The sequence below is a fragment of the Limanda limanda genome, chromosome 8, assembly GCF_963576545.1.
Source record: "Limanda limanda chromosome 8, fLimLim1.1, whole genome shotgun sequence".
In the NCBI taxonomy this organism is placed as follows: Eukaryota; Metazoa; Chordata; class Actinopteri; order Pleuronectiformes; family Pleuronectidae; genus Limanda; species Limanda limanda.
The window spans coordinates 5,234,680-5,249,778 of NC_083643.1; the positions used below are offsets into that span (position 1 = coordinate 5,234,680).

Below are 15,099 nucleotides of genomic sequence, written 5' to 3' on the forward strand. Positions count from 1 at the left end.
GTGTCTGTGTGTGTGTGTGTGTGTGTGTGCCCCATTAGTGTGTGTTCCGACGCCTGTGTGCACGCACTTATCCGCGTGTGTGTGTGTACAGTCCCAGTAATTAACACCAGCCACTAATGAAGTCCAGCTGCTCGGCAAGAGGACTGAGCTGGAGCCAAAATCTGCCAGAAATCGCTCTCGCCCTCTCAGTCTCCCTCTCTCTCTCCATCTCCCTCTCCTCAGTCGCCCTCTCCCTCTCTCTCTCCGTCTCCCTCTCCCCCCCACCACCCCACCCTCTCTTCCTTTCACCCTATTGATCTGCACTCACTTGTTTCCTCCTCCCTGGCCTGTTCCCTCTGAAGTTCCCATCCCTGCATCACTCTGCTCTCCCACCGTTTCCCATCAGTATGAATCTCACTCACTTGACCTGTAATCGCCTCAGTTTCTGTCAACATCTTGTTTGCTCCGCGTCTCAATTTCTCGCTCAAAGTGTCGTTCCGGCAAAGCACCGAATCCCTTTTTCCTCCCGTTTGTCTGTCATGTTCCCTTTTATCCATCTTATCTCATGTTCCCAATCTGTTTATCACTTTCTATTATTCATCTTGTTGTGTTTATTCACAGAACGAGAACAAAATCAGTCATTTGACATCAAGGCACGGAGAGAGAAGATTATTATAATTACGATCAAAACAGAACGAAAACATTTACTGAAAGGAAAATGAATAATTAAATATTCAAGGTCATTAAACAGTTGGTTTATCTAAATCGTCTCTTTTCAAAATAGCTTCGGTGCCATTTCACCGTTCAGAGTTTGGGTTTTTTTATTGCTGAGGTTCTATCTCTGAAACTTCCACCTCCTCATAATCCTGATATTCTCACCAATAGAAAGTAATTCCAATAAAAACTTTGGACAATCAACCAAACTCACTTGTACAAAAGCAGGTTAAAATATTCATGTAGGTAATTTCTAGCAAGATATTTGATTATATTGTTGCTTATAATCTGTAGTTTCTGAGCCTCACTAAACTTCATTTAGTAAACCATGCTCTTTTGGGTACAACACTATAGTATAAACAATAATTAACGTTCACACTGTTTGTTCTTGATTCAGCTTTTTCTCAACTCTTTAAAATAAAATGCAGGTTAATCCATCCTGCTGTGTAACATCCTGATGCATTAAAAGAATAAAAACGCTGCCTTTCCCTCCTACAGCAACAACACAACGAATCAAACACATATACACAACATCCTCTTTGTCCGCACATCCTGAAACACACACTATCTCTTCTACACACACACAGATCAACTGGTCGTCCTGTGCTCACCTGTGGAACTTCATCCTGCTCACACACAGTAATAATCAGCCTGGAAACCATTATAAACCTGATAGTAGAACCACACAGGCCCAAACTCTGCCTCTACACACACACACACACACACACACACACACACACTAAACCATACACTCTCACTCGCCACCAGCTGTGACAGATGTGCCTGTCACAGGAGAAAATGAATTCAGAATAGTTAGTGAATTAAGCAGGGAGTTAATTGTTGCTTGGCCCCTGTTTATGAAGCGCATAAAGGCGAGGCGCCTTGTTTGTCTTGTGACAATTAGCCAGCAGAGATAGAGAGAGAAAGGAGGAACGAGTGTGTGTGTGTGTGTGTGTGTGTGTGTGTGTGTAATCGTCCTGTTCTCTTTAGCAGCTGGTGCAGCCACACCTGGACGGGCTGAGCCGGAGAAGGAGAGGAGAGGGGAATGCAGAGGGGGGGGGGTTGCAGAGACAGTGCGGTATACGGCCCCTCGTTCTGTGGCCACCCACTCAATAAACAACTAACAATTAACACACACACACACACACACACACACACACACACACACACACACACACACACACACACACACACACACTTACACACACAGATCGCTAACAAAGACATCACTCCACATAAGCAGACACATTCTATACATGAGTTAAGATAGCTGATGTTGCATGTAGAGATATTCTCACAGGCAAACATGAGACATGACACACACACACTCTCTCTCACACACACAAACACACAAGTTGCTGTGTTGTGTTGTGATGCTTATCCGGGTTGGGTCTCTCCCCGTCTATTTGTCAGTGTGTCCTATTAGGTTTCCAAACAGCTTGTAATGACTGGTAATAAACAGCAGAAGAGGAAGATGCTAAATCAAGCGAGAAGATGACAAAATGAGCTCTCCGGGGGGGGGGGGGGAAGCGTGCTCCCAGCCTCAAACGCACACAGACACGCGCCAAAAACACAAACACACTCACAAACCCGTCTATGTATTCACGCAATAAAGCAGAAGCTGAGGGGAAACGTTTGCTTTTAAGTGTTAAAGGAGGTTAAAGGAATATGTACAACAACGTGACAGAGAGGGATTATAAATGTGAATGTAAGTAAATCTGTAGATAACTGGATTCTGAGCATGTTTATTACTCGCTGCAAATGTGGAGCAATGTTTTATAATCGTTTATTAATATTTTCTAGATTCACAAGCGGAAAAACACCTGAAAATAACCTGAAATAACCAAGCGTCTATATAATGTGCCGAATAATAAACTTGATCTTATTTCGCGGTAAATCTATTATCTCTACATCTACATATGTCCCCTCTTCATCTTCCATCCTCCCCTTCCTTCTCCTCTTCTCCTTCATCTCGCCCTCCGAGGTCCTCTCCCTCTCTCTCTCTCTCTCGGTCCCTTGTCCCTTCATCATCGCTCCCTCCCTCCCTCCCTCTGGTGTCACGGCTCGCTGGCTCCAGGTGGTGAGGGAGGGAGGGAGGAAGGGATGTAGGGAAGGATGGATGAGGGGGAGGGATGGAGAACTGGGGGGAGGGCCTTCATCTGTTTTCATACCTTCACTAGCGCAGGGCAAACATCCTGTTCGGTCGTGTTCAGCCGCGGTGACGGATCTGTACGTTAGTTAGTACGTAGTCACGGTGACATTACGGATTATTAAAAGTCTGAAGCTGACTATTTGAGCGGAGGAGAGTGTAAACATCTTTTTCTCCTTCAGACAGGACTAGGGTTGCAAAGGGGCGGAAAGTTTCCAGTAAATTTCCAGAAACTTTCCATGGGAAGTTAAGCTCGGGAATTTTGGGAATTTTGAAAAAAAAAAACATATATGCAAATTAAACGCTGAGCAATAAAAACATCATTCAAAACTCTATTTTAAAGATGTATGGAATGCAGCACATTCTGCACGTTGAGTTTCAACCCTCCACTGTGCATTCTTCCATCACATGCACAGATAACTCCCAGCATCCTTCACTCTACAGCAGGGCTATTGAGGCCTGCTGTAGAGTGAAGGACTAGTCAGGTAAGTTTCCATGATATTACTGGGAAAATATATTAGCATGCTGATTGAGGATTGTTCATCTGTTCATCTAGCCTATTTCCATTCATTTATCCATCAATTGTAAAATATTTTTACAGACTATTCCAATTGTTTGGCTAACTATTTCTATCTCTGGCATTGCATTAGTGTTTTTTTACAAACTTTTGTCTCATCTTATTCTACAGAACAATGCCACGTGCACTCTCTCATGTGTGGAGACATTTCACCCCATCCAATGTAGAAGGAAAGGCTGTGTACATTAGCAAATACTGTGCAAAGACCTTTGTTAAGAATGACACAAAGATGCAGAAGCATAAAGTCAAGTGCCCAAAGTTTCCTCAGGGCTCAAATCAGCCTATGACAAAACAAAATGTTTATATTTATGTCTGTATATGACAAGGTAAATACAGTTAGTATAAATTACACACAACATTTCCAGTTAATTCCCGTTAATTCCCGTATATTCCCGTTAATTCCCATGGAAAGTTTCCAACTTTGAATATTCCCGGAATTTTGCAACCCTAGCGGTGACGGATCTGTACGTTACAGCCGGTGTTAGTCACGGTGACATTACGGATTATTAAAAGTCTGAAGCTGACAGGATTTGAGGTACGAGTGTAAACATCTTTTTCTCCTCCAGACAGGAAGCACCACGGCCTGATCAGTGATCTGAGGTTTAAGCGAACACCTCCGAGCGAAACATGGCGTCGCCCGCGGAGCTGAAGACTCTCTCGGGCGGGCGACTCGTGCACGGGACGGGATTAACCAGCGCTCCTGCAGATCTCACTCTCAGGCTGTCAGCGTGTTGGACGAGCTGCTAATCACTGCAGCAAGTCGTGGAGAGGAGGTTCAGTTCAGGTGCAGCGGAGCGGAGAGAGGACTGTGACACAAACAGACACACACACACACACACACGAGTGACCCTGCAAGATACATTATCCACCTCCAGTGACTCCAAAAGCTTCTTACTCGCCTCATTAAGTCTTCAGTGACACAAAGTAACCACATTAGACCTGCTCACTACATACATACTGATAAGTGTGTGTGTGAGGTTGTGTGTGCACGTGTAGAAGGGAAGTGGGGGAGGAAAGAGGACACCAGGAAGCAGAGGAAGACGTGTGCACAGACACACACCGGCTCAGCCGCATGCAGCCCGGGGGACGGCTGCTTAGACAGCAGACAGACATTACCAGTCGAGCGCATCCATGATTTGACTGCAGGCTAATACAACACAGGTCGACTCCTCGGAAGTGGCACACGACCGCGACCTCTGGGCACCGACATGAAAAGCTAGCTGGAGTTTATTTAACGCCTTATTCCACACAGAGGGTTTGAGGAATTGTTTTTGGGTTTATTCCCACGAGAATCGGTGTAAAAAAAGATTGAAAGATGAAAGTGATTCTACTTCTCCTCATTCAGGAGAACAAGAGCTCACACTTTATTCATGACAGGATATTCAAAGTGAAGCGATTACCTCTCCGGCTGGTTGTCATGTTAACGGCAGATTAACAAACTCAACTATTGATTATCAAAAATGTAAAAGAATGTGAACGAGCAGCGCCAGGCTAATGTTATCAGAGAGCATTGATGTAAATAGGTAACTAAAGCTCATGCTGAGGACACATCATTAGCCACCACATTCCACAGGGAGCACTTAGATCCAGGTGAGTGGCCACTCGATACCTGCAAGGCATGTGTGTGTGTGTGTGTGTGTGTGTGTGTGAGTGTGTGAGTGTGTGTGTGTGTGTGTGTGTGTGTGTGTGTGTGTGTGTGTGTGTGTTGTGTATGAGGTGGTGGAGGAAAATGAAACATGCAGCTAGCAGCAGGGTTTGGGGTGAATGAGGTTTCGAGGTGAAGTCGGGGGTAATTGGGCAACGATTGGGCGGAAATGTGTCAAATCAAAACTCATCCTTTTTTTTAGATTTTCTGCTTTTTTCTTAAACACACAAACACGGATTTTCTAAGAGTGAGAACAAAGCCACTGCTGGGATCTACATGTTTGTTTTTCCCCCACACCATGCAATGTGGCTGTGGTTGCCATCAATTTGTGATTCGCCCACATTAATCTTGCGGTGAAGAATATAGAAAGTCAAAGGCTAACACGTGCTAAATGCTAATCTGTACACAGAGCAGAGGGATGTGGGGTCATGAGATGCTGATGGGGCAGGCAGTGAGACGTCTGGCTCACGATGCTGAGGAGACAGAAAGGGGACAAACCTTGCCGACAGGTGGGCTCTTCTACGGGCCGTCCAATAGGCGGTAGGTGGGAATGGGGGGGAGAGCGGAGGAGAGAATGGGCAGGGTTAGTAAAACGCAGTGTGAGGTGAGGGGGGGGGGAGGAGGGAGAAAGCAAGGAGGGCAGACAAATTAGTTTGCTGAAAGTTAAAAAATAAAGAAACTGTATTAGCACCGCGCCAAGTGAATGTAAATTAAAAACCTCTCGCATGAATTACAAGACACTGCTGTGTGTTTGGGGAGGAAAGGGGGAGGAGAGGGGGGAGGAGGAGGAGGGTGGGGGGGGGCTTTTAAAAACTATAAATGAATTCCTCTCTCCTCTCTCTCTCTGAGCTTTACTGCAGAAGCACAACGGACACACAACTGAAGCTGAACGCTGACGTCTCAATGCTGCTTCAGCGATGGGGGGAGAACAAAAGGGAGAGAGGAGAGAGAGGGTGAGAGAAGAGAGGGAAGCAACTGAAGAGAGGGAAAGAGAAAGAGAAAGAGAGAGATGGAGGAGGACGGTGTTAATAGCAGATGTGAGAGTCAGTTCACTGGAGCCAATGTGAAGGGAAGCTACAGTCACATGTCGAGTGTGCACACAACCTGTTTGGTGCAGGCGCTCATGCATGTGAGGAGGAAGAGTGAGAGTGTGTGTGTGTGTGTGTGTGTGTGTGTGTGTGTGTGTGTGTGTGTGTGTGTGTGTGTGTGTGTGTGTGTGTCTCGATGCTTTTGAGAAGTGAAGTCTCACGCTGTGAAATCTAGACTGAGGTGATTAGTAAAGCATTAGCGGCTGCATGCAACACTTAGAACATGCTGTCAAGGACCTTATTTAGGTGTGTGTGTCTGTGTGTGTGTGTGTGTGTGTGTTATTTTAACTTCAGAAAGGTTTTGTGTCATAGAAACTGATTTTTAAATCCCTAACTGAAGTCTTTAACTGCCTATCTAATAATATTATTTTTAAATCTAATTTCCTTTCCATCCCTATGATGGTTTAACTCAATCTGTCATTTCAATAGGAACCGTGTTGAGGCCAAACTGGAAGACAGATTAACACACACACTCACACACACACACAAACACACACACATTTAGTCACACGCAGGATTGTGTCTTCACCTCACACCATCACACAGGGAGGGGAACTTCTTCATGATGTGCAGCTGCACAGCAGAAAACAATACAGGCTGCCAGAACTCGCTGCGGTGCACTCCGAAGAGACACACACACACACTAACACACACACACTCAAACACACACACGTAGATAGAATGAGGGGAAACAGAGACAAAACAAATCGCGTCATGATAAACAACTAAACCACGCGGCACAGAAACACAGAAACGATTGCGCTCCCTGGAGATCTCGTTGCTGCGGCTCGGTGATGATGAAAAAGAGGATTTGAGGAACGTAATCTGAGAGAAGAGAAGATGTGTTTGAACTGAACAGGTGACGTAAACTTTACTTTCATTGACCTGATTTAGGGTCAAGTTTAACAATCAGCTCTGCCTCTTCTTCTCCTCCAATGAGGTTTTGTGCTACGTCCTCAACCGACTCACAAAGAGCACATGCACACACAACATCAGTGACACACACCTGCACAGACAAAGAGATGTTGTCTGATAGAAACAAATTAATTTATAGACAAACACAGAGGCTGATGGGAAATATTGTGCTGGAGTTCCTGTGCAACCAGTGAGTTCATTACTGATAAATATAAAAATAAAATACACAACAGCATGAATTACTCTGCTTTACATGTTTCTCAATTATCACTGGTTCATAAAAGTCATGTATTTGTATTTAACTCCATTAACATGTACACACCTGATGCACATGTATACTGAAGCTGCCTGAAGGCTTTTGTGTCTCAAACCAAAAAAATACTCAAATGACAAACATGCACCTGAGGCAAAAACAGACGACTCCACTCCTCCGTGTTCTCTCTCTCTCCTCGGTGGGTGAGGACGACTTTGAGTGAACACATGTGTCTATTAACAAAGTGAAGTGTGAGCACAACCAGTTTAAAATCATGACTCTGTATTATTCAGAACCAATTTATAGATTATGGAGCATGTGTACACTTTGAGCAGCAGGTCCCTGGTTCGATTCCCAAATGATTATACTTCTGATTATGGATTTTGAAGTGGTTCTGCCATACGAGTTTGTTTTACTATGAGGATTGGAAACTATATTTTGGGAACAAGCTAATCTATCATCCTTTTTCCACTAAACACTCTATAGAGCATAGGACAGATACATTATTTTTGTCATATTTTGTGTTGTGAGTGTCCCCATCACATTTAAACGATTCCATACAAACTGCAAACAAGTAGTAAAGAAAATGTAACTGTAATTTTCCATTTGTCCCTTCAACCTTCCTGCATGATTTCTCTCCCCCCCCCCACCCCCCCATCGTGTGGCTCCCTCTCTCCCGTCCCTCCCCTCTCCCCACTGACCACATGGTGTTTTAATTAACTCGAGTTCTGTGTCGGAGCCAGAACTCACCGGGTGCTTTACTGTACCGTCACAGTGAAGCACAACCTGGGGGCTGTGGAACCTTTAAGGGTCTTGTCTCTAAGTCTTAAAATCACGCCAGTCAACAGCTACTGAGCGGGAGGAGAGTTGTTTCCAGTCAAAAGAAAAATAGAAACAGGAACTTGATCACCTGCTTCAAACGAGAAACAGGTTAAATAAAAACCTGGTTTATGAAAGTGGTTGATAAGCAATGAGAGGCGAACGAGTTCTTGTGACACAGCTCACTTCCTTTCATTCCTCTCTGGACGTCTCCCTCTGACCCTCTCTCCCTCCGTCTCCCTGACTGTCGTCTCTCCTCCTCTTCCTCCCTCTGACAGCGTAATTAACAGGACTGTGGGGGGTGCAGCGTGTATTACCCACGGAGCAATGTGACAATCACGTTACTGGAGACCATTAGGCAACAAGTACAACTCCCTCCGCTCTGCTCCCTGAGAGCGGATCATGGGACGGCGAAGGAAACGTCGACGCCATCGAGAACAAACATCGGAGAACCTGAAGAGTTACGTTTCAGTTTCCTGTGACAGCGAGGACGCGAAGATCCGCTAGATGTAAATGTTGTTATCAGAATTAAAGTCAAAAATAAGATAAGAATAAAAAGGAATTAGGGATATTTCATTTGAAAGAAATAGTCTCTTACAACTAGATATATTATATTCAAACTGTAATCAAATCTAATCAACCGGTTGAGACAAACTTCACTCAACATTCTACATTTTACTGGGAAATACAGAGAGAGAGTAACAGTAAAGTGTAAATTCAAAATATATAAGTATAAAGCTTTGTGTTCATTCAAACACGAAGCTTCATACATGAGACCTCTGTGAAGTGAAGGATCTTTGTGCTCTGGGTGGAATCAAACATTTTATTCATAATCACAAATCCCACATTGAGTCGAGGAGAAAACAGAGCTCAAGAAATGAAACATCTGCTGTGAAGAGAAACAAATGAAACGATAGATTCACGATATATCTTTCTGGGTTTGTAATTTTCTCTGTGTATCTGGTATTTTCTTCACTCTTCGTTTAAGGGTGGGTGGTGGGGGGGGCAGGGAAGGGTTGCTGGAAATGTAATAAGAATAGGAACTGGGCTAGCTCTTAAAAATAATCTGCCTCAATTTCATAATTAATCTGAGCTAGGTTTTCACACAATTAGCACGTTAATTAACCCAAAACCGCCACCGGTGTGTGTGTGTGTGTGTGTGTGTGTGTGTGTGTGTGTGTGTGTGTGTGTGTGTGTGTGTGTGTGTGTGTGTGTGTGTGTGTGTGTGTGTGTGTGTGTGTGTGTGTGTGTGTGTGTGTGTGTGTGTGTGTGTGTGTGTGTGTGTGTGTGTGTGTGTGTGTGTGTGTGTGTGTGTGTGTGTGTGTGTGTGTGTGTGTGTGTGTGTGTGTGTGTGTGTGTGTGTGTGTGTGTGTGTGTGTGCTGGGGGATCCAGGGATATAGAGCATATAGAAAGAGTGAGAGAGGAGCAGAGAGAATGATGAGTTATCTTTCAGACGAGGCGGAGGAACGACAGGATGACTGGCAGGATGCTCGGGTGTTACAGTAAAGAAGAAAGAAACTGCAGGAAAAAGACAGGAGAGAGGTTTTTTATACATTGATGGTGTATGTGCACGTGTGGATGTGTGTGTGTGTGTGTGTGTGTGGATGTGTGTGTGTGTGTGTGTGACGTGTGGATGTGTGTGGACCACCGGGGAAAGAAGGAAAAGTTACACCAGCTGTACTTTAGTTCCAATTCTCTCTACGAATGTCTCCAGACATCACTAGATGACTCAGAGCAACGTCAGCACTCGCTCGCACACACACACACACACACACACACACACACACACACACACACACACACCACACACACACACACACACACACACACACACACACACACACACACACACACACACACACACACACACACACACACACACACACACACACACACACACACACACACAATCGCACACACACTCGCACACCTCAGGGTACATCAGTGACTCTGGGATCGCCTGTCAGGTCTGGCAAAGGGCTAAGGGTGGGGGTTCAAGGTAAGCGTTTGTTCCCCAGTACAACTCATGGCTCCACCTCGTTTATCTCCATGACGACAGAAATGCTGAGACAGCAGATTAGTAGAAACTTGAACCAGGAAGCTCACGACCGAACATGGATCCCAAACTACGTAGATTATTTTAAATTGTTGACAAATGTACGTTAAAGGACAGAGTTATTTAAACAATTCTGTATTTATCCTCCTTCAGGTACCAAGTATACACAATGAGTTGGAACAACAGCAGCATAGATGTACTATTCAACCAAGAGACAACAGGAATAGATGAGACCTTTGGAGTCACAACACACACACACACAGACAGACACACACCAAGAGAAAGATGTGCGCCTCACTCACCGATCATGTGATTGGCGACGTGAATCTGGATCTCTCGCTCCGTCTCAAACGTCATTTGGCATTTAATACACTGATACGTCTTTTTCTGTCAAACAAACACAAACGTAGAAAAACATTAGTTTCATCACGTGTGACAAATATTCTGCTTAATTCAATTTAAAAGAACACAAACACAACTTTGTGAAACCTGAAACAAGATCACATAAGGAGCACATAAATCATCAATAATGATATTTATTCATTATTTAACATAAAGTAATACATTTCACTGAAGCATTTTGGATCAATATATTATAAATAAAGAAGTGATGAGCTATCAGGGGGTTGTTTTTATTGGACAAATGTAAAGCGATTTAAAGACTATTAAATATAAAGAAGGGAATTTGAGCAAAAGTGATTATTTCATTTACACACACACACACAGGTGTGCGTGCACGCTCACACAAGTAGGACCTCTGCAGAGAGAGAGAAAGAGAAATTAATAAGTCAGAGCATAATAAAGATAAAGGTAAGAAGCTATGACACTGAAACAAGGAATGATGAAAAGAAGACGAGAGAAAAGAGAAAAAAGAAAGAGATAATGGAAGAGTCAGAGAAACAAGGGTGAGAGAGAGAGAGAGAGAGAGAGAGAGAGAGAGAGAGAGAGAGAGAGAGAGAGAGAGAGAGAGAGAGAGAGAGAGAGAGAGAGAGAGAGAGAGAGAGAGAGAGAGAGAGAGAGAGAGAGAGAGAGAGAGAGAGAAGCTCTGCTTATCCATTCATAGCACACAGCGATCACTCATGCACAAACACATACAAAATACACAAAGGCCCCACTTCTACCATCTCTGTGCTGCTTCTGCCTGCTAGACTGAGTGCACGCGCACACACAGACACACACATACAGACACACACACACACAGACACACACACAGAGACACACAAATCCTACTTTGTCTTCTTTGTGCTGTTAGACTAAGCAGAAACAAAGGTGCAGGTAAGACAGAGGGTCCCTGGGAACATCTCCAACACACACAAACGTATGCTTGCATGCAAGTACACACTCTCACACACACACACACACAGACACACACACAGACACGCGGCAGGTCCCGGGGAGTCTGACTGTCAATATCAAGTAGAGCGAGCAGCTCCCACAATGCCTCAGCACGCCCCAGCCGCAGGACCCAGTGGGGCTCAGCTGACACACACCGTCATACACACAAGCACACGTAAGCAAGCTGCAGACACAAAGCAGCAGCACGCATCAAGTCTTCACACACACAGACACACACACACACACACAGACACACACAGGCTTGTCTCCATGACTTCAGAGGAGATTACAGTGTCTGATAGTCATTTCCTGAAGTCTTACTCTCACCTTCACTGTGGAACCTAAACATGACTTCATCTTGAAATGTAATGATTTACATTATGAGATCATCACTGCCCCCCCCACCACCCTTAAGAGGACATGTGGTATATGTGATGGACGGATGGAGCTTTCTGTCGGTTTTAACAGATTCAGGTCCACACAACATGAGACACACACACACACACACACTAGAGTAAACACAAACACACACACACACACTAGAGTAAACACAAACACACACTTCCAGCAATCGAAGAGTCAGCAGGATTTTTGAGACTCTTGCATTCCTGAAAATGTCTCCATCTGTTAAATGTTGTGACTTTTAAATGCAACACTGTCTGTCTGTCTGTCTGTCTGTCTGTCTGTCTGTCTGTCTGTCTGTCTGTCTGTCTGTCTGTCTGTCTGTCTGTCTGTCTGTCTGTCTGTCTGTCTGTCTGTCTGTCTGTCTGTCTGTCTGTCTGTCTGTCTGTCTGTCTGTCTGTCTGTCTGTCTGTCTGTCTGTCTGTCTGTCTGTCTGTCTGTCTGTCTGTCTGTCTGTCTGTCTGTCTGTCTGTCTGTCTGTCTGTCTGTCTGTCTGTCTGTCTGTCTGTCTGTCTGTCTGTCTGTCTGTCTGTCTGTCTGTCTGTCTGTCTGTCTGTCTGTCTGTCTGTCTGTCTGTCTGTCTGTCTGTCTGTCTGTCTGTCTGTCTGTCTGTCTGTCTGTCTGTCTGTCTGTCTGTCTGTCTGTCTGTCTGTCTGTCTGTCTGTCTGTCTGTCTGTCTGTCTGTCTGTCTGTCTGTCTGTCTGTCTGTCTGTCTGTCTGTCTGTCTGTCTGTCTGTCTGTCTGTCTGTCTGTCTGACTGTCTGACTGAATCAATTCTCATGAATTTCCGATTAAATGTTTGAGTGGATCCAGATAAATGGAAGCAGGGTGTTGTTTTCACAGTATGAACCCTTCCAGTTCTATTGTGTAATGCTTCATCTACCACACTTAGTCTCACTTGTTTTATCTGATTCGAGATATTAATACTTTAAATGCGAACATTAATCTCGTTTTCAGTTTCATTAGAGCAGTTGTATTTCTCAGCGATGAATCGAGCGACAGCAAAGTCTTATTTTGAGATGTTTTCATTAGAATCTGATAAAAGAATCCCTCTCTCTCTCCGCTCCATCTCACCTTGGGTACGGGTGAAGCCTCGGACTTCTTCCCTGTGGCGCTGGTCTCCGGGCTGACCTCGGGGTGATCCGTCTGGACGTGACTCTCCAGGTCGTCCAAGGTTTCAAACTTCACTCCACACTCCGGACACCTCAGCCCGACCAGGCTCTTCTCCGCCTGCAGGTCCCCGGGCGTCCCGGCTCCTCCCTGGTTCGGACTCTGGCCGTTCGTGCCCCTGGTTTGATTGAGCATTTGTTTTAGTTTGGACTTTTTTAGTTCATGCCTAGATGACAATTTAACACTGATGGCTCTGTTGACAAAATTGAAAGAAAAGTGCTTTGAATCCAACATCAAGGTTTCCAAATAGCTAAAATGAAGTGACACCCAGCACCATCCAGCCCAGTGATGCTGCCTGTTTCCTGTGTATCTTTGCAGTTATTAAGGAAATTATGTTTAAAATGATTGTACTGGAGCAGTATGCTACTTGAATGTGTCCAGATTAACACCTCCCACCATCCACAGGGTTGATACGGAGGCTTCCTACCTGTTCATGCAGCCTGCACAGAGGCCATAAGGCAGCCCGTTGACATCCAGCTTCACCAGCTCCCCTTTGTTCTTGAACTCCTTTAGGCAAAAGGCGCATTTATACAGCTTGTGCTGCTGCAGCTGCCCGTTAGGGGACGAAGAGGCCGAGCCGTTCCCTCCTCCTCCTCCTCCTCCTGCTCCTGCTACACCTCCTCCTGTCCCGTTTCCACCTCCTCCTCCTCCTCCTCCCATCGTGGAGCCACTGGAGAGCTTCTGCATGTGGAAGGTGCCGTGGATCTTCAGCTCCAGGGTGGAGGTGACGGTCTGCATGCACACGACACAGCGGAAGCCGGTGAGGGAGTTCCGGAGGTCGGGATGCATCTGGCAGTGCTCTATGAACTCCTCCTCACTCTGCAGGGGCATCTTACAGATCCGACAGGTTCCTGTGTCCAGGCTCTTACTGTGGGTCACCTGGAGGGGGGGGGGCACACACAGGAATCATCAGTATGAAAAGATAGTTTTGGACTTTGTTAAGAATGGTGACATTGAAGAGGCATTGGAAATGTGAAGTGACTAATCTGGTGTGAGGAATGTGTGCTGTGCTCTGTTTCTTGTTAGTGACTGTATTCTATTGTACTTATATATATATATTTAATTTTGTTTTAATTTTGTTTAAATTAGTGTTTTCATTGCAATTTTTTGTACTTGAATTTATGTTGTAATCATATCTTAGCAATTTCTGTGACTTTTGTATTATTTATTTCCATTTATGCTGCCACATGTTCAGGTTGGGGAAGGTTCTTGTATGTATGTTAATTGATGTAAATGTATACAATTATATAAAACCAATAAATATATGTTTAAAAAAATAAAAAAATATATGAAAAGACAGGTAAAAATACAGAAGGTCTCTTATCAAAGCATAGGAGGAAGAATGAAATAATCAAAATGCTGGAACAGGAAGCCTTTACCTTATTATCGTTATTATCATTAATCATTGATTTATCAATTAAATCATGATGCTGTAAATATATTAGTCTATCACAGAATCTTATGCTGCATCACACAATATTTCCTACTCAAATATTCAAACATTTTCCTGAAGTGTTGTGCAACGTAAATTGCGTCTCTGAGGACAATTTAAATTTGTTCAGATCCAAATTTCAAAGCAGCCAAAGAAGTTTCAGGATCAAAAGACAGAAAACAACAAAACAACACAAATGAAAAAAACAAAAAGCTTTTGTTTTTCTAGCGTGTGAAGCATCTGCACGTTGTTCCCTCTCTCTGTCTCAGTACCTTGTGTTCGGTGAGGGTCAGCAGCGAGGGGAAGCGCTCGCCGCAGATCGGACACATGTAGTGTTTGGCCGGGCCGCGGTGCGTCTGGGCGTGCTCACGCAGGCCGCTCTCCGAGAAGAAGGTTCTGGAACACACGTTGCACTTGTGGTTCCCTTTGATGAAGTCCGCCTTCTTCTTCCGAGAACCTGGGACAAAGAATCAAAGTTTGTTTTTAAACCGTCAAAGAAAGAAGAAACTAATGTGCTGATGACTTTGTTTAATGGAGCAGATGATGTTTGTCCAACACTGATGT

The 15,099-nt window shown here is 44.5% G+C and overlaps 1 protein-coding gene across 1 annotated transcript in view; it reads right to left on the bottom strand.

Annotated features, from left to right (window-relative positions):
- The window catches only part of znf423 (zinc finger protein 423), a 155,223-nt gene that overhangs the window by 57,007 nt on the left and 83,117 nt on the right, over positions 1–15,099 (bottom strand). Inside the window, 5 exon segments of the mRNA XM_061077371.1 lie at positions 5,563–5,583; positions 10,499–10,583; positions 13,008–13,221; positions 13,531–13,982; positions 14,808–14,992. Of these exon segments, the coding sequence (XP_060933354.1) occupies positions 5,563–5,583; positions 10,499–10,583; positions 13,008–13,221; positions 13,531–13,982; positions 14,808–14,992 (957 nt within the window).